Genomic DNA, 21,129 nt, shown 5'->3' on the forward strand with positions numbered 1-21,129 from the left:
GAATCTGACTGGATCAGCTCGCATCGAGTCAACCTAAATCCAAACCTGACCGCTCAGCTAATTACCAAAGACATTAAGGAAGCTTTGCAAAAGTCAATATCTTGTGGCAAAAGGAATGTCTACCTAATCAGTAACTAATGACATGACTTTTGCTTCAAGGGCTGAGAAAACACCACATTTGATAAAACGACGTTTAATTGTGGGTCTTTTTTGTTATCCGAGGCTGTACGAAGGCACAACTAGAGCCCTAACACATTGGAGATTGTGAAGAATTCTTACAATATTGTCCATTTTACAGCTGCATGGCTTGTCCTTTACCCAAGGACAAACTTTCAGCTTGTTAATACATAAGCCTTGAGTTCCAGAAGGCTGTCCCCTTTCATGTTGTATCTCCACCATCACAAGCCACCTCCAACTCCAACTAACTATTTTTCAATTAATTTACAGTTTATCAAATTCTGCAGCCACCCAATCAATATTTGTTTACTTTTGTCATGCTGGCTCTCCTCAGTATTCATAAACATTTAAAAACATCGCCTCAATAGGAGTAACGTGAGACAAAACCTAACAAAAGAGATCCATTCATTAAATATATCGAAGTAGCGAGCAACCCATTACAAGTGTACAACCAAAGAAAAAAACAAAAAGGGTTGGGGATACTAAGAAGAAGAAGAAGAAGAAACTCGTATAAAGAGTTTACATGAACTTTTGCATATCATGATCAGAGTGTTGCTTCATAACCTCTAAACACTATTTTCAACTACTCTTTGAATGTTTGACATAACCATGAACTTTTTCCTGCTTTCTATGGACAAATGGCTCCTTTAAATGCTCTGTGATGCATTAGACCACGGCGTTTGGCTAGCTGGAATAAGAAAAAGAAATTTAATAGGTTGTATGAAACTACATATCCTATCAGAAATAACAGAAAAATATATGTACAGGAATATGAAAGGCTTACTCTAGAAAATCTTTCCAGCCAAAGTCACTGCTAATATCATCTAAATTTAGGTCTTCCCAAGGTTCAAAGGGTGCTGTGGTGGATGATACATTGCTCGAGGTGGCGTGACCTTGCATTTGATCTATGTGGTTATCCTCTGGAGAGGCTGGAACAAGCGAAGGTGCGGAACTTGAAGTTGGAAAGGAATAAGAATAAGCACTAACACCATCGAGCTGCACAGCCACTTCTCCTCCATCGAGGGAAAGCCTTGACTTGCTGTAAGCTTGAATATTATTCAGCAAGTTTTGGAAGCCCAAATTTGGAAGGCTTGAAGGCATTTGAATCGAACCATGAGGGCTGAGAGAGCTATTAATAAGCCCCTCGTACTGGCGACTCAACTGCTGGAAGTAACTCAATTGGGGATTCCCAAGGGAGGCTGATCCCAAGAGACCCATCAAATCTAGATTTGAAGTGGGGCTATTAGTTAGAACCTGAATTAGGTTTTGCACCACCTGCAACCTGGCCAAGAGAGCAGCATCTGCCTGTAGCTTAAGAGCATTATCCAAATGACTCAAGTTTCCAAAGTTGGCGGCAGGGAGAAGGTCGCGAAGGCCGCCAAATAGATTGAGATCGGTTCTCGGCCTATGCGTCACCGGGTCTATACCCATCTGAAGGAGCTTCTTCCTTAAATGGGTGTTCCAGTAGTTCTTGATCTCATTATCCGTCCTCCCTGGTAAACGGGTTGCCATTGCTGACCACCTTGGACGACAAAAAATAAAGACAAAAGTGACTCAAAAGTTTCGTGTCCAAGTAAATAATTCTTCATATAGTCATATGTTATACATAGTATTAACTTATTTGATGCTAAAGATAGAGAGTAAAAAAGATGAGCATTATTACTTATTCCCAAGAACCGAGTGGAGGTCGATGATGAGCTTCTCTTCTTCTTGAGAGAACTTGCCTCTCTTGATATCGGGCCGAAGGTAGTTGGTCCATCGGAGCCGGCAGCTCTTACCGCACCTGTTGAGGCCGGCAAGCTTCGGGAGCCGCCGCCAGCTCTCATGACCATGCTTATGAATGAATTCCATCAGCTTCTTGTCCTCCTCCGGCGTCCATGGGCCCTTCTTTAGGCCGACCTCGTCGCAACATGGTGACCTCCCCATTGTTCCTACAAGACCATTAGTTGGACAGCTATACGTTAGGGGTCCAAAGTTAGAAACGAGGCATATCAAGGGTGTAGGGAGATTTTCTATACCTTTTTGTAGGGTTTTCAAGATGAGATGACTAGCAAACTTCCGGCAAAAGAGAAGCAGAAAGTATTTAGAAGGGAAGAAACGACCGAGATGAGGATTTGAAATTAGTTTCGGCTTTGGCTGGGAGATGAGTGGATTTGATCAATAGGGTTCTGAGCTTAAATAAGAAAAAAGACCATGGCAAGGCTTTGTGCATGGGAGACGCATCCTCCTTACATTGGCCTCATCCTCAACTACTTTTTAGTACTAGCTAGTCAATTCAACTTAATCCATATGTTAATTATAGTGCTTAACCAAAAATAAAAACAACCCGTCTCAAAGCATAGTAATAAATACGGTGCTATCATGCTATAATGGCCTCCTACCATGATCCACAACAATCATTGAACTCCACGCGGACTATTTTAGCTACCATGGGTAGAATAAGATGGGGTCCATAAATAAGGTCCGCTGTACCGTGAAGCCAAATCACAAATTAAACTTCCATGGTTATAACGTGGACAAATGACATTCAATTCGATGATTATTTTTTAAAAAAATTGAATAGTTTTTGGAGATTATTATTGTGACAGCATTTCTTTATAGAAAAACCGATACAAGAGATCGGGCCTAAATTCTCTATTTGGAATCTAAAATGGCATCGATCAAATCAAAAAAAAAAATTTTGGATAAAATTTTAATCAAACATAATTTTCAATCCCAAAAAATTTTATAGAATGATAGAAAATAAAATTGATGCAGTAATCGAGATCTATTTTTTTCATATTTTTAATTTTTATTTAAATTATTTTTATTAAATATATTTATTTTGAATAAAAGAGTCTCACTAGTTCAAAGTTGAATCCGATCCCACCATATAAGGATAAATATCTTTTCAAAAGTTAGAAAGAGAAATTTAGCCTGAATCAGAGATGGACGAATCTCGATTATATAGCTCATTTTTTAATTGACAGAAAAACAAGATGAGGAATTTAAATTTTATTTATTTATTTATTTATTTTGGGATTGAGTTGAAGTATATTTTTTTTCGATCGAATAATGTTATAATTATTATTGACCATTATACCAACTTGTAGTGGCAGTTATTGGCCTTAAAAAAGCAAGTTTTCATATTTTTAATATTAAAATAAATACTGGGATAGCGGTTATTGCAACAAGTGCCGTAACGAAAGAATGAAATAAAATGCTGTTACCTGTCTTTTTAAATTAAATAAAATAAATATATTATTTGAACAGTACAATCACTTTTACAGAAAAATTTTACGAAAACAATTGAAATTCTAAATAAAATACTGTTTATTGAAATGGAGGTACAAGTAAAATAATGGTCCATTATAATGAAAAAAAAAAAGGGATTAGCATAAAATATTGCCCTGATATTTTACACGTTATTTATTTTAATGGTGGTGGCCAGATTTGTTATAATGGCCGTTGTAACACCGTTATTTGAAACCTACAAAATAAACGTACCATATCTTGCATGCAAAATATTTTTACTCCCATGATTCTCCTATCAGTATTATTTACGTGTGCGGATGGAAAGAGCGAAGCAGGCTATTTTGGGAAGTCTATAGGTTGTTTTAACGCGGGTTCAAAGGGTTAGGTGTACTTCTGACACGTGGCGCGGGGAAGGAAGCTATTTTGGGGATTCTAGGATTCTTGAAGTGCAAGGAAGGGTTTGACACGTCAGCAAAGGGGGGAGGGGGGAGAGCACGATTAGGCTTAGGCTTCAACGGTATTAGATTTTCAGGCTGGGACTGGGAGGCAAAGAAGGAAACACAATTTAGCGTTAGGTTTTTCATCAAAAGAAATTAGGGTCAGGCGAAGCTTAGTTGCATTTGATGGGACCCTTAATACCAAAAAAAAAAAAAAAAGAAAAAACATTAGATGGGACCCAGATGAATCCTAGCCCTCCCATTTGGCCCAATTTGTCAGAGGGAATGAGCTCAGGGTGGCTGACCTATGTGATGTTATTATTATTATTATTATTATTATTTTCCGAGAAAGACCTATGTGATGTTATCATTGAGGTCAGGTGCGGTGGATGATGCTAGAGGAGCCCAAGGAAAATCCCCAACGTTAGCCCACAGAGTGATTTAATTAATTAGGAGCCATTTCTTATAATAAAATGTTGCAATGGTGGAGGAAGAAGAATGGCATGGCAACGTTATTTTTGCTTTTTTATTTTCCCCTGCTCTATTTTTCTTGTTTCAATCATTTTGGTTGGCTGGTTTACTTCTTTGTTTCCATGTCTATGCTTTAATGAAAGGAGGGTTAGGCATTACATATGATTTTTATGAACCACTAGTATGGATATTGGCATCCATGAAAGATTTAAATGCCGACCAATGTTGTGAATATCTCTGTTTTGCTTTATTTATTTTTATTTTTATTTTGAGGCTTGTGGATTACAGTTTGATCACAAAGTCAGAACTTGGTTTTTTTGATAGCAAAAGTCAGAACTTGGTTGCTGAGTTTTATGGATATATAACAGATGAAAGCTCAGTATATCTGAGCTTTTGAAAATGTTGCTGATTGCTTTTCTTCTAGTTTGTTTTGGAAGACATTGATCTCCTTGTTTCTCACGAAATATGGTATCAGCCATAAAATCAATGAAAGTACTCATTGCAGTGCAATGAGTTAAGAACATACATTGGCTTAAGAAAAAGATCCATGCTCTTAAGAGAAATTATTCAGGTGGATCAACCCAGGACTACTGGACTAACCCTAAGTACTTTGTGCCGTCCGGTTGATAAATGGCATATGTTTTGTAAAATTAACTCAAAAAGTTCTTGAGATAATGCCATAGCAAAATATATTTCATTTAGTTGCTCTGAGTTGCTGAAAAATGTGCAACCATATTTTTAGAAAGTTTCATTAACATATTTTTACGAGGAGTTGTGCAAGTATCTGTTGAGTCTCATATTAGCTATGTGCTAGATAGATCTTAGATATAAAATCAAAAAATCTAAATAATACTTCTCAGTAAGTTTTTGAAGGAGATCTTGGATTGTTATAAATGATATCAAAGGAACCTGGCCTATGATCTGTAGACTATATTACGAGCACATTAGAGTTGACCATGAGCTAATCATGGTACTATAATTTAATTTATGATATTTGCGATTGGATTTAAATTGATTGGGATCCTTAGTGTTGCAAGAAAGAGTTTAAATTAATGAGAAAAGTATGTGAGAGCCTTGGTGTGTATTTAGTTCCACATGGACTATGCAATGGATTGACTTTGGATGCTTATATAGAAATTAATCTAAATTGCATCTTTTGTCTAGCTTTTTTGGCTGGGATTCTCAAGCATTACAACTTTTCTAGCTTCATTATAACCTTGAAGATTTTTAGGCTTGTATCTTTACATTCTTCAAAGACATAACCATTAGTAGTACATTTCTGCTACCTTGCTTTGCCACCAAAAGTGCAATTGCAAGAATTAATTATGCAAAAAAAAGAGACAAATACTACATCAAAATTCATTTAAAGGTCATAGAATCTTCTCTTTAAGAAACATGGGAGCTCCACTAGCCGAATACATGTCAACTTCAAAATGTTGCTAAAACTTTATTTTTATGAACGATAGGAAATAATAGCAGAATTTGTGTGGCACGGTGACACCTTACTCAGCCAAAGACGATTGAAACATTTCAATTAATAAGGTTTTCAGTCATGATCAAATAGAAGCTTTTATATTATAGTTATGATGTTACAGTGGTCACTACAACAGTATTGAGACACCCATGTTATATTACAAACACATTCAGTGGCTCATAAAATACAGGCCATTATATACGTCGACCATCATAAAAATGTTATGTAACAACCATGGTGTCCATCCTCTCACATATTCACAATTTTAAGAGTTCTACCAAAAAAAACTTGTTGCGTTTATCTTTATAAATTATTATGTTTGATCTTCATGGTTATGTTATTAAATGTAATTAAACAACACCATGTAACTATGGAATGCTTATAAGATTGATTTTTTCCCCCTTTTTTGTTGCTATAAGCCTATATGCTGTCATAGTGGCTAGGATTTTTCACTATATAGCACAAAAGTAATGCAATGCAGCAGGCAGGTTTTCAACATTCTGATGGCCTAATAATGATCTATTGTGTTAACTAGTAATTCCTTTTTCGATCCTAGATTCTCTAGAGCTATCACTTTTGTCTAATGGACCAATTATAACATAACTGCCACGACATCAGCTTTATATTATCTATTGATACAGTTACAACTAACATAGGTATGGGTGGATTAGCACCTACTCGTAACAATAATCAAGCAGTCAAACACCAACGAACAAATCATCTAAGTGATGTTAACTGTACCTATTTTGAGGTTTAATTTTCATTGTCATGTCCATGTTAGCTGAACTTGCATTGGTCAATCAATTTTTTTGCTTTATCTCACTTGAATCTACCTTAAGCCACCACCAGAGCTCAATATCTTGTTCATCATCAAGGTCGATCGTCATGGTGATCCTTGTCCCCATCATGAGGACCTTGACCACCTTTGCTATTCCTTTTGCTCTCTTAGAAATTAATAAAGGAAATAGCCTTCATGTTCTCCCTTGATACAAGGGATTGGATAAACTCCCTTCAACCAACAAGTCATTTAATACTAAGGGAAAGCCAACCTCCAAGGTGTTTGTGTTTATTCTGTGCTTCACTAACATGGGGCCCTTAGATCAGTAAATTAATTAATAGGTTAGTAAACACAGCTTTTAACAACTCAATTCATCTCCATCCAACAAAAATGTATCAAATATGGTACCACATATTTGAAAGCATTGGCAGCTTTTTTAATAAGAGAAAACATTCATTGAGAGTTACCTCATGGTTGGGGACCCATGCATGAAGATTTCCGTTTTGCCTATATTAGATTTTCATATATTTCTTGTTTCTCACACTATCATAAATCTTAAACAATAAATACTCAAAATAATATCTAAACTTTTATGTTAATGCTACAGATTTATAAACTGAAAAAAAAAACTTGATTTTATATCTAATAATCTATAGTATCTATTGCTAATGTATTTATTAACACGAGGTTGTTGTAGATTTAAATGCCAACCTTTCTTTTCATATAAATACAAGAATGTAATGGCCTACTTAGTCATGATGTGTTTTATTAGGCAATATTTTGAATTTTAAATTTTGAACAGAAAAAAGATCCTAGGATCCATCTCTATCTTTGTATGATAATGATCATTTATTATTTCTTTCTATCTTTATATGATTACAATTGTAAATCTCTTGTATATTTTCAATTATAAATATAGATGATCTCCTTACTATATTATGTGAGAGAAAGTTTTCACAATATTTTTTTTCAAAATCATTTTTCTACATTCAAATTTTTACATAGTATCAGAGCAAATCGAATCATCCTCTTTCGATTAGGTCTCTTATGGTAAGATATTGCCGATTTTTCTTCCCACTATCACCACATTTGGCAAGGTTCCTTTGAAGGTGTTATTATCTTCTCGGCAAGTAATTGCCGGACTATTGCTTGTCGACCTCCACCTTCTCACCATTGGTCATATCTACCGAGACCGATCCCATCTAGATTCCATAGGTCATGTGACTCATTGCGGCTCATGGCCCATCTTCTCCATACTACATCTTACCTTCTGATAACATAGGCCATGCTATTGTTTCTTCCCTTCTCACCGAAGTCACTACCCCAATTGGCATAGGGCAATGCTCACAGCCCTATGTGCTAATTAAGCAGAAGCTTGTTTTCATAAATGGCTCGCACCAACGACAAGCAGATGGATCATCCAATCAATTTTTGTGGGATACTTGTAACTCAATGATCATATCCTGGATCTTCAGTTCTGTTTCTATAGAGGTCTACAATAACATCTCCTTCATGGATAGCGCTCGGGCCATCTAACTCGATCTTGAAGAAAGGTACTCCTAAGGCAACGCCCCCTATATTCATGAATTCAAGACTTGAATTTGGAGCCTTCGGCAAGGCGACGATATGTCAATCGCCTCCTACTATGTCTGACTTCATACTTTATGAGAAGAACTTGCTGCCTACTCAAGAGTGCCCACATGCTAGTGTGAACAGGCAAAGGCACTTCAGATATAAAGAGAAGAGGAACATCTGCATTAGTTCTTATATGGGCTTAGAACCTCATATGACTCCCTCCATGACTAGCTACTTAACATGGAGCCCATCTCAATCATGAATAAGATGTTTTCACTTCTTATCTGTGGTGAGAAGCAATGAGCCAGTGTAGGATTTCATGTTCTACAACCGAAGGGGATTGCACTAGTTGCTCTCTCTACTGTTGGACAAGCTCATGACAAGAATAAGAAGCAGGTGCATTATAATCATTGCAAGAAAATAGGTTACACATGCAATTGTTGTTTTCAATTGCATGGATATCTATCCGATTGGCAACTCAAAAGCCAAATGGGAACCTAAGGGCGCAGTAGCAGTAGCTCCGATGGCGACCAAAGAGGGAGAGCCAAGATAAATTTTGTTGCTCAACAATCCACAACAACAGCCACTCAGCAATAGCTCAGTTGGCTATCTACTGCAAAATAGTCGGCTGAACTGAGCTCTCCACTTCCAAACCTCAATTTCGTACAATATCAGCAATTCCTTTCCTTCTTGGCCAAGATAAAACTCAATAGCTCTATAAACTTTATTGGTAAGGCTTCCATTAACCCTTCCTTTAAGCATACTTGGATTCTTGATAGTGGTGCCTTAGATCACTTAACTTTTAGTAAGTTTGCTTTACATAATAATCAGCCTCTTTATGAGCCTTTGTCCATCACTTTACCTAATGGAACAAACTTACTTATTAAATTTTTCAGGGACGTTTGTTTGATCGATAACATCATCCTACGACAAACACTATATGCATCCAGTTTTACTTGCAACCTTATTTTCATTAGCAAGTTAGTCCATGATCATAATTGTGTTGTTTCATCTTTTCCTTCATTTTGTGTCTTGCAGGACCATGCTATGAGAAAGCTGATTGGTCTGGATAAATTTTGGAATGATCTATACTACTTCAAGGGATCGATAATAAAGTTTATCTCTGTCAATAAAGTTGCTGCCTCTCCCGATATTTGGCACATGCAGTTAAAATATTGTTCCTATAAGAATTTAAAATTAGTACCCTTTCTTGCCAATAAATATTTTGATTTCTTAAATAATTATTGTGATATCTGTCATCATGCTAAGCAAATGCACAAACCTTTATCTCTTAGTACTAATAAATCTTCAATTTCTTTTTTTTAATTCATATTGATATTTGGAGACCATATCATACTCTATCACACATGGGAGCACACTTCTTTCTTACTATAATTGATGATTGCACTTGTGCCACATGGATTTATTTATTACAAAATCTGATGCTTATCAATACTTTATTAATTTTCATGCCATGATTTTTAATCAATTTGATGATATTATTAAGAAAGTCTGTAGTGATAATGCTCAAGAATTCATAGCTGGTCTGTTAAAATCATTCCTCTTAGAATATGGAATTATTTTTCAAACTTCTTACGTAGGGACCCCATAATAAAATAAAATCGTCAAGCGTAAACATCGACACCTCTTAAATGTTGTGCATGTCCTTTGATTTCAAGCAAACTTATCCGTGACTTTTTGGGGTGAATATATTTTAACTACCATTTATTTAATCAATTTAACTCCATCTTCTAAGCTTAACGGGAAAAGTCCCTATGAACTTCTTTTTCATAAAACATTATCTTATGATCATTTACGAATATTCGGTAGTCTTTGCTATGTGCATAAAAGTAGTTATGATAAGTTTGAACCACAGTCCCATGTATGTGTTTTTGTTGGGTATCTTCTCAGTTAAAAGGAATATGGCATTTTTTATCTTCAAATCCAAAAAAAATTCACTTCTCGTGACATTATTTTTCATGAAAATACTTTCTCTTTTCATAAATACCATCTCGACTAGCTTTCCCAACCAAATTTTGATGATCTTCCTTTGAACCTAGACACAGTCCCAACTGAATTGGGCCTCATTAGGCCCAACCCAGTCTCAGTTTCAATAGACCTATCCCACTTACTGGAGCTGGGCCTTATTCGGTCCAATCCAGCTTCGATACAAGCTGACCTATCTAGCTTACCACAGTTAGGTTCTTTTCAGCCCAATTCAACATCGGCTCAACCTACCATAGCTCCATCTGATCTTGCCCAACCTGCTCCAGCCATAGGCCAAATAGATCTAGACCCGACCCAATCTGAGGTCGAGCCCATTGTTCCCTCCCTTAACCAGCCCCCATCCCTTAATGCTCCTAACTCTCGACCATATCGGAAATACAGACAACCTTTACAACTAGTAGATAATATTGTTGATGCTCCTAGCATAGCTATATCACTGGACTCCTCGGCCAACTCGATAAGCTCTAGTAAGGCCTATCCTATTTCTTACTATACATCCAATTTCATATTTAATGATATATACTGAGTCTTCCTTTTATCCATAACCACTCACAGTGAACCCCATACCTATTTCCAAGCTATGCAAGATCTAAATTAGAGAATTGCCATAGAGGCTGAACTTATGGCTCTTGAGCATAATAGGACTTGATCTCTGATACACCTCCCATCTGGTAGAAAACCCATTGGCTCTCATTAGGTTTACAAAATCAAATATAAGGCTGACAGTTCAATCGAGTGATATAAAGCTCATCTTGTGGCTGAAGGTTATACGCAAATAAATGGATTTGATTATAATGAAATTTTTGCTTCAATTGCCAAATTAACAATGGTTTGTTGTCTCTTGGCAGTTGCCACAGCCAAGAATTGGCAATTATGCCAATTAGATGTTAATAACGTCTTTCTTCATGGTGATTTATATGAGAAGATCTATATGACTCCTCTTAGATTTTTGTTTCTAGGTGATGCCTAGTATGTCAACTACAAAAATTTCTTTATAGCCTCATGAAGGATCGGGTTGCATACCGGATCCATTAACCCAAAAGGCAACGGAATTCAAAAAATTAAATCGATCCGACATTCGATCATAGATCTAAATCAGACTAACAAGAAGAAAATCAGCACACAAAAGATTGTAATAAACCATTTATCACCATGTGCGGGTAGATGAACACCATGATTTGAAAAATATGGATCTAAAGGAGGTTCGTTATTAAGCCATGCATGTGTCCGGTCTCTACAGATATCTACCGGGATCAACCTTGGATCATCCTTCTTGATTGCCTTTCTGGACCCTATATCAACACTTAATCTTCCTCTCTCCACGAACTCAACACTTGAGATCTCACCTTTGACTCTTCTTAGCATAAAAGAGAACTTGCCCAACTAACTTAGGCATGTGGAGATGGGAATGCCTAACTACTTTAGGCATGGATTAGAGAGTAGAGGTAGAAGGGGCGTGAACATAAGGATATGATGTATGAAAATCAAATTTTCATTCTCTTTACAAACCTTAAAGGCAGTCCATTTTATAGACCCTTGATTTAAATTCAAAATTCCAACCAAATGGGATAAAATGGTTGGTTATTATCTCATAACAATATATTTCCTTTATTCAGATTTTCTTCCTAAACAAATCCATCTAAAAGGAAATGTCATCTCTCCCAAATAGAAAGGTGAAGTAGGTGCCAACACTTGGCAGCCACTTATCCTCATCCAAGCAAGAGAGAGATGGGGTGTGTGCCTTTTTTCTTCCTCTACAAGCTGAAATCAGAGAGAGGCATGTGCCCCTCTCACTTCTCCATGTTATTTCATGTGCCATATGCATAAGGCATGTGCTCTTCTTGATCTTATCAAGAGGTGGCATGTACCCTACTTGATTTTTTCCAAAACTTCTGCGCCAAGTCATAGGAGAAAAAGAGGAAATGAGCCAACTAATTGACTCGACCCAATCCAATTGAGGTGCCCAATATGGTGCCCCTTTTGACCCAAATAGATTAGGTAAGGATTAAGACTATTGACTTGATTTAAATCTTATCTAATAAGAAATCAAGTCTAGAGAAGAATTTGGATCTAACCATGTGCTAGCATGGTGCACCTAAACCCAATAGGATTTCATCAAATCCTAATCCAATTGTGACTTCACAAGCCCATTTGGATCAATCTAAGATTAAACTTTTTATTGTGTGACCCCATAGGTTCAATTATGTCTGATAGTAAGATATACAATGATCTCCATCATAGTATCATTGAAACTTCTTGCAATGAGTTGGAATGATTTCAACTCATACCCATCAAGAATCTTTGATCCATTATGATCCTAGTAAGCTCTTATAATCCATCAGTGACATCTAGCAATATGTAGCGATAAGCTAGTAGAACTGAAGAGATAAACCTCAAGATGCAGTTACCGTATGATTCGATTCTTCTGTCATGAGTCTCAATAAGGCAGAAGTCAAGGATAACTCATCAAATCTTATCCCAATCATATGTTAGAATCAATCGATTTGAGTTTGATGTGAAACCTTATGAAAAAACCTTTTCATCATTCACACTGCCATGGCCATGAGCTTTAAGATTCAATCTCATGATCTACATAGGACTACTCCTCTTCTATCGAGGTTAATAGATCCCATCTTGAAGTAATCTAATTTTTACAATGAACATATTGTAGCCAATATATACCTCAAGGCTCTATATGGTTGAGAGATCGAGTTATGGTGTAGTTAAACTACAGCCCCCTCAAGGTAAACTACCGATGCATCTCAGATCAAAGAACTAAATACACTTCTGCAGTTAAAATTATGTCACTGATGAGAAGGTAGATATTTTTATGACTACTCTGAATTGATCATGCTCAGTACTCTTGTTCTTAACAAGCACTTGTACTTTTGCTTCGGTGTCTCTACACCGTAGATTCAAGACTCATCTATTCAAAGGAAGCAATCATGTACCAATCTTTCTAGATCAATCATCATTCTCATGATGATCCTATAATCAGGAGCAGTTTATGAGTTAACTAATAATAACATATGTCTCAAATTCTCAACTCTTTAGAACATGTGTTATCATACCCATTAACTTAATGGATGATTCACAGACATAATAAATCCAAATGTGAATGGATAATAATCTAAATTTTATTAATTTAAAAATTAATTTTATAAATTATATCTTAAGAAAGTTTTACAAGCATCGGCTAATCTGGCTTCTAGGGTATGCATCTAACAAACTCTCACTTGTACTAAAATCAATTGGCTACAAATCTAAGTCCAATTTTTTCAAAATGGGCTTCAATCTTTTGCTGGCTCAATTACTTTATCAGTGAATCAGTCATATTATCCATGGAGTCAACTCTCTTCACCTCGATGTATCCCTTCTCGAAATAATCACAGATGTGATGGAACCGTCGCTCGATATGTTTGGATTTCTGATGAGATCTCGACTCCTTAGCCAGGACTATGGCATCATTGTTGTCGTAGTAAAGTAGAATGGCATCTGATGGTATCACACCTAGTTTAGCAATAAACTTCTTAAACCAAAATGCCTCCTTTGCAGCTTTTGATGCTACGATGTACTCCATTTTCATGGAGTCTGCAATAACAGTTTACTTGAAACTCTTCTAACTTACAGTACCATTATTGTATAAGAAAATACTGCCTGATGTTGACTTTCGATCATCAATATCAGACATGAAGTTTGAATCAATATATCTTTGCACCCTCAGATCTCCATTGCCAAAGATCAAAAATATATCCTTAGTCCTTAAGTACTTAAAGATACATTTCACAAAAGTCCAATGCTCTTCTCTTGTATTCGGCTGATATCTGCTTCTGACACTCATAGCATGGGCAATTCAGATCGTGTACAAAATATGACATACATGAGGCTCCTTATAGCCAAAGCATAAGAGATCTTGCTCATGCATTCTATCTCTTTTGGTGTGTTGGAGCATATTTTCTTAGAAAGATGGATACTATGTCTGAAGGATACAAGTTGCCTCTTGAAGTTTTTCATGCTGAACCTCTTCAGTACCTCCTCAATATACATCTTTTGTGACAATCCTAACATCTTTTTGGATCTATCTCTATAGACCTTGATCCTCAAAATAAAGGCTGCCTCTCCTAGATCTTTTATAAAAATTTTTTTGGACAACTAAATTTTGATCAAGGTTAACATGGAAACATCATTCTCAATCTGGAGGATGTCATCCACTTACAGTACAAGAAAAATGACAGCACTCCCACTAATTTTTTTAAATACACATGACTCCTTATAATTTTTAATAAAACTAAAAGATTTGATTACATCATTGAAATAAGTATTCTAACTCTAAGATGTTTGCTTGAGTCTATAAATAGACCTTTGCAGTTTGCAAATCTTGTGATCACCATCATTGAAAGTGAAACCAAGTGGGTGTTCCATATAGATATCTTCTTCAAGATATCCATTCAGAAAAGCTATTTTTACATCCATTTGTCATATTTCGTAGTTGAAATATGCTGCAATGGCAAGTAATATGCGAATGGACCAAAGCATGACCACAGATGAGAAGGTATCTTGATAGTCAATGCCCTCGCACTGACTATAATCTTTCGCCACAAGCCTGACTTTAAAAATCTCTACCTTTCTATCTGTACCAATCTTTCTTTAGTAGACCATTTACACCCAATTGGTACAATACCTTTAGATAGATCCACTAAGGTTCAGACTCGATTTGAGTGCATTGAGTCAATTTCTGACTTCATTGCCTCTAATCATTTCTCAAAATCACTATCTGATATCATCCGCTATAGATTTTTGAGTCATCTCCATGTACCCCATTTTTCATGAGGAATATTTTCTTTATATCCTCTGAGATAATACCTAAGTACCTCTCAGGAGGACGAAAAATCTACTAGACTTATGAGGTGGAGGAGGAGGAGGTGCATGGATTGGCTCTAACTGAATTGGTTCCACAGTTTTCGAGGCTCGTTGCTCTTCAGAGACTTTCTCCTCGAGTCCAATCTATCTTTTCATGTCTCTATCTTAAATAAATTATTTTTCAAGAAAGATTGCATGTCGACTTATAATCACATTATGGTCTTCTAGAAGATAGAAATAATATCCTAAAAACTCCTTAGAATATTCAATAAAATGAGCTTTAAGGGATCTAGTTTCTAACTTATTCGCTTGTTATCGCTTGATATGGGCCGGACAACCCAAAATCTTGAGATGATTCAGACTCAATTTCTTACCATACCATATCTCATATGGTATGGTAGGAACAATTTTAGAAGAAATCCTATTCAGTATATAAATAGCTATAAGCAGACTATGTCCCTAAAGAAAAAAATAGGAAGGTCTGTGAAGCTTATCATGGAACGAACCATATCTAAAAGGGTCTGATTTCTTCATTCTAAAATTTATTTGAGTTGAGGCATTTCAGGTGGAGTCTACTATGAGATTATACTATATTCCTTGAGATAAGCTAAAAATTTTTTACTAAGGTATTGACCTCCTCGATCTGATCGGAGAACCTTAAGAGACTTTTTAGTTTCTTTCTCCACTTCATGTATGAATTCTTTGAACTTTTCTCTAATTTATTAATCCTGTCTTCTCCAATGTGATCTAGCCTTAGGTGCCATAAGTACTTTAGGTTAATATTATTTCTAGATCATTTAGATCCTATGGCATTTACATTTTGCTCAATATAGTTCACAGATATATCAACATGTAACTAAAAGAGACCATTGATAAGAAAACCACTTCTAATTTTATTATTTTCAAAAAATATATTATAGTGATCTTTATAAAAATTTATTATATAGTCATCTTGCATTAGACAAGAGACATAAATAAGATTTTTGCTTGTAGCAGGTACAAAATAACAGTCTCTCAAGAACAAAATATTTCTGACGGTAGTCGAAGAGGGTATGTCCTCATGGCAGCAACAGCAACCTTTGCTCTATTCCCAAGATGTAAGGTCATTTTACCTTTCCTCAATCTTTTACTATCCTCAAGATCCTATAAAGAAGTGCACAGATAAGCACTAGATCTAGGGTCAGTCATCCAATTGGATGCAGAAGAAATCATTAGTTTTGTTTCTATAACAAGCATACCTTCAGAAGGTCCACCTTCCCTCTTGTTCTTCAAACTCGTCAGATAAGTGGAACAGTTCCATTTCTAATGGCTGTCAGTGACATAATGAAAATATTTTCCTTTCTCCACGGCCTTCTTCTTCGGAACCATTTTTTCTCCTTCTTCTGGCGCTCCACCTTCTGCTTCGTTGTAGACTTTTTCTTTTTTCCAGTCGACTTTCATTTGGAAGAAGTCTACTCCACAACAAGTACAGAGTCCCTTGAACTTTCCAAAATTTTCTCAGTTGTAACCAACATGTTGACCAACTCATAAATGGTGCATTGGATTTTATTCATATAGAAGTTTACTATAAACTATCCATATGAATTTATAAGAGACTATAGAATGAGATCAATCTACGACTCTTTATCCATCGATATTCTGAGTATCTGAAGCTCCTCTAGATCCTTGATCATTGTCAGACAGTGCTCGTGGACTGACTACCCATCATACATTTTCATCTTGAAGAGTCGCTTAGATACTTCATAGTAAGTTACACAGCTCTACTCACTATACAACTCTTACAAGTGGACTAGAATATCCCTGACAGTCTTCATGTTAGTGCTGTAATTCATTAGACATCGAGGCCAACATATAGCACCTTACTTTATTGTCATCATCCAACCATTTATCAAGAGACACTCTCTGATTAGCAGTTGGATGAGTTAGAAGAGGGGCAAGGTCCTGGTCAAGTACATAGCCAATTTTCTCAAAATTCAAGATAATCTTTAAATTTTGGAGCCAATCCTTAAAGTTAGGTCCGATCAACCTATTGGTCTTTAGGATCTGGGCTAGGGGCTTGTAAGCAGATATGATTTTTTATAGAAAATCAAAATTTTTAGTTAGATTTTGTAATTGACTTAACCAATTTATTTTAAAAATTTTATTTTTAAAATAAATTTGGGTTTTCATAATTTTTCTCGGATCCCTACACTCGTCGGATAGAGAATCAAAATCTTCATGATTAAGGATTTTAGTAGGTGCTGTGGTCTCACCGATTGACTCACCACCTCACCTAATAGTTCTTGATGATCGATCAGTCGATTAGTGGACAACTCTTATCCAATATTTTTTCAAATAGGTTATAACCAACTTTGATTTTTAATTCATAGAGCCTCACCATATCCGAAATATTGGCCCACTCTTTAGTTAAGTCAGACCCACTGTTAACTTAAAATGGAGCCATCATTGGGACCCTCACCATATCCAAAATATTGAGACCAATCCCGTCTCCACCCCACAGCATCTCATGCCAATAATGTGGTTGCATCTTTCTTGATATAACTAAACTATTATATCCAGTCAAGAACAGTCAACACCCAGAAGAGCCGCACAACTACAACAATGAAAGATCACTAGACTTAATATTTCATAGAAAGATTTAGATTTAGGTCTCATCCTTAATTAGTCATAACAGTTATGACTAACCTAGTGGCATGGGCTAGCTCGAATTATATGGCAACCCAATTCAAAACTTAATCGCCCAACTTGGCCGGGTAAGTATAATCGTTGGGAGAGTTGCAGATACTTGCCTTAGACACCATTTGTTTATGGTCAGATAAGCATGATCTCAATTAAAAATCATGATTCAAACTTGCTTTATACATCAATTGATCAATGAGAATTGAATAGGTCAGTCTAGACTCGGGTTCGAACCACTGAGCCAAATTAGGTCTTAGATTTGATCGACAATATATGGCTATTAATCGATCTGATCAATTTACAACTATTGGGTTGGTCATGAGTATACTTGACCCAGTCTTAATCAATTTTTGATTCAATTTGATCAACTGCTTAAATTAGACCTAATTGAGCTATCCACACCCATAACCCCATGTTTTATAATGAATTAGATCTTAAATTCTCAATTTAAATCTTTTAGTTTCATATCTTAATTTTTAATTAAGTATATTATGAGCATGAATTTAGTTTAGATGTTAAAATATTTTCAAATCTAAACTACATTTCATTTTGTATCTCATACAAAAATCTATTTCTCAGAAATGAGTCGACTCATCCTGGATTCGAGTCGACTCATCACAGTGAGTTAGCTCAATGTTGAGATCGAGTTGGCTCGATAGTGACGAACAAAACCTGTAAGCCTCAGCCTATGCAATTGAGTCGACTCATCTGCAAATCAAGCTGGCTCATCAGGGTCTCGAGTCGACTCCACAGGCATGTCAACCACAGATAATAATATTTTAAAAATATTTATGCATCATTAAAGTTCTAGTTTAGATAAGAAATAATTTTTTCAAATCTAAACAACTTAAACATGCATCAAAACAAAAGATCCTAAGGTTTTTGGATCATGATTTTATAGAAAATTAAGTTTTTTCTCTTTTTGCAGTAAGCAGCACCTCTATATACCATAAGAGAATCTGTTGATTGGATAAGAGAGAGATTTTAATCTCTACTTTCTCTTATGATCGGATGGCCATGGTGATATACCCATTTCAAGTACTATGCTACTTAGAAAACAAACTAAATCTACATATCTCATATGCATGATTTAATCTATATATCTCATATGCAAATATATATATATATATATATATATATATATATATATATATATATATATATATATATATATATATATAAACATGCTGATCCAATTTAAAACTCCTTTTAAATCTACAACAAACTACAGATCTCATCTAAAAATAAATCTAATCAAGATCTATGATCACAACAATCTGGCTTTGATACCAGTTGAAGGATCGGATTGCATATCGGATCGATTAACCCAAGAGATAGTGGAATTCAAAAAATTAAACCGATCTTATATCCGATCATAGATCTAAATCAGATTAACAAGCAGAAAATTAGTATACAAAAGATTGTGATAAACCATTTATCATCTTGCGCAGATAGATGAACACTATGATCTGAAAAATATAGATCTGAAGGAGGTTCACTGTTGAGCCGTGCACGTGTCCAGCCTTTACAGGTATCCATTGGGATTAATTTTGGATCATCCTTCTTGATAGCCTTTTTGGATCCTAGATCAACACTTGATCTTCCTCTCTTCACAAACTCAACACTTGAGATCTTGCCTTTGACTCTTCATGGCACAAAAGAGAACTCACCTAACTAACCTAGACATGTGTGTTGGAGTTTTATGGTTTCATGTACGCATGATTTTACATAATAAGTACGTAGTGAAATTTTAAAAATTTTCAGATTAAATTTAATTTAATCTAAACATGCATAAGATCATATCTTCAAACCATAACAAGATCATCATATGTGAGATAAGATTCAGATACAGAAATTAAATAGATAAAAATAAACATAAAATATATCTGGATATGGATCAATCTTCAATACGAACAGATGATCATGGATGTCTTCTGAAGGTTCTTTCTAGCCGCACGAGCGTCCGACTTCTATGGATATCCACACGAGACTCTGATCTAATTAGAAGCCTTTTGATTTCACTGAGATGCTAGTTTTCTTGCAGAGATTGCATCTTGATGGTTGAAAATCTTCTTTTCTCCTAGGACACTCTTAGAGAACAAGAAGATAGAGGATCTTGATCTCTACACTAGAGATCATGAGAAGAACCCTTTCTTCTCTTTTCTTCCTAAAATTTATGCACTAAATCTTTACAATAGAGATATAGGAATTTTGTCCAAATTTTGGACAAAGAGGGGAGGAGACATCCATGTCTAAACATGGATAATAGATAGAGAAGAGGTTGTCATAACAACCAATGTAAGAAAGAAGGGATTTCTTCTAACTTACCTCATGCCTAAACCATGGACGCCGCCCCCTTCTCCCTTGCTTTTCTCCATGCACACAACCCTTGGATTTTGGGTGTCAAACCTAATCACAAATCACCCCAAACCGTCCCACAGGTGCTGGTTTAAATAGGCCAAAAGAAGTCCTAATTTGAATAGAAGAAAGAGTCCAAAACTATTAGGACTCTTCCAATTTAGATGCCACCCATATCAAAATTATTTCCACTCAGGTTTCACATGGTAGAAAGGGGTCTTAAGGGGCTTATTACATGCACAAAAGAAGGGAGTTTTGGCATCAAAAATCTGGTAGGGAGTGGACTATTTTGGGTGCACAAAAAGAATGTGGTGTGGAGTCCTTATTGGCACATGGAATAAAAGAGTTTAAAACATATGGGACTCTATCATTAGATGGCTGTTTTAATCTCAATAAAATATCAATAAATTTTAATCATATTAGGACCAGATTAGACTCAAATAAATAAAAATTTAAATCTAATTTAGAGCTTAATTAATTTAGATTAGATGTCTTCTAATTGGAGGAGGAGTCTTGGTCTAATTGGACTCTTTCTTGGTGCTTGAGTCAAACTTAATTTTTAATCCTAATCTTATTAGGATTTGGTACACTATGAAAATGAAGATTCTTGTCCAATTAGGAATACATACATCCTAGTCTAATTAAAAATTAGGTCAAACTCAAATCCTAATTCAACTGAGTTTAATCATCCAATTCTTTTGGGGTTTATCCTATAACCTTATAGGGTTAATCAAATCAAGCCCACAAAGAGTCAAATTAAATCCAATCAAATTAAACTTGATACAAGCCATATTGTTCAATCAAATTGAATCAATTAGCAATCCTATTGCTAATTAATCCTCCTATAACTCACTAACTCTTTAGCGAGTTACATAATGCAATATCTGCATTAGATCAATTATCAATCAAATTGATAATCAGATCCTGTTACAATTCATAATCGTAATTCAACTATTTGATTAGTCAAAAATCTCTTTTGTGCATGACTCCATAGGTTCTATTCTGTCTGGTAGTGAGATATATTATGATCTCTATCACAATATCATTGAAATACTTTTCAATGGTTTGAAATAATTCCA

At 35.6% G+C, this 21,129-nt stretch overlaps 1 protein-coding gene across 1 annotated transcript; it reads right to left on the bottom strand.

Moving 5' to 3' along the window:
- Positions 1–590: 590 nt before the first annotated feature.
- On the bottom strand, positions 591–2,328 carry LOC105034135 (transcription factor MYB93-like). Its single transcript, XM_029261511.2, has 4 exons — positions 2,196–2,328; positions 1,841–2,108; positions 962–1,699; positions 591–865 (listed from the first exon to the last, which is right to left on the bottom strand). Exons 2-4 carry the CDS (start codon positions 2,101–2,103, stop codon positions 862–864), a joined length of 1,005 nt encoding a protein of 334 aa, XP_029117344.2. The 5' UTR covers positions 2,104–2,108; positions 2,196–2,328; the 3' UTR covers positions 591–861.
- Between the last annotated feature and the right edge of the window lie 18,801 nt (positions 2,329–21,129).

Source organism: Elaeis guineensis, chromosome 12, assembly GCF_000442705.2.
Source record: "Elaeis guineensis isolate ETL-2024a chromosome 12, EG11, whole genome shotgun sequence".
Taxonomy (NCBI): Eukaryota; Viridiplantae; Streptophyta; class Magnoliopsida; order Arecales; family Arecaceae; genus Elaeis; species Elaeis guineensis.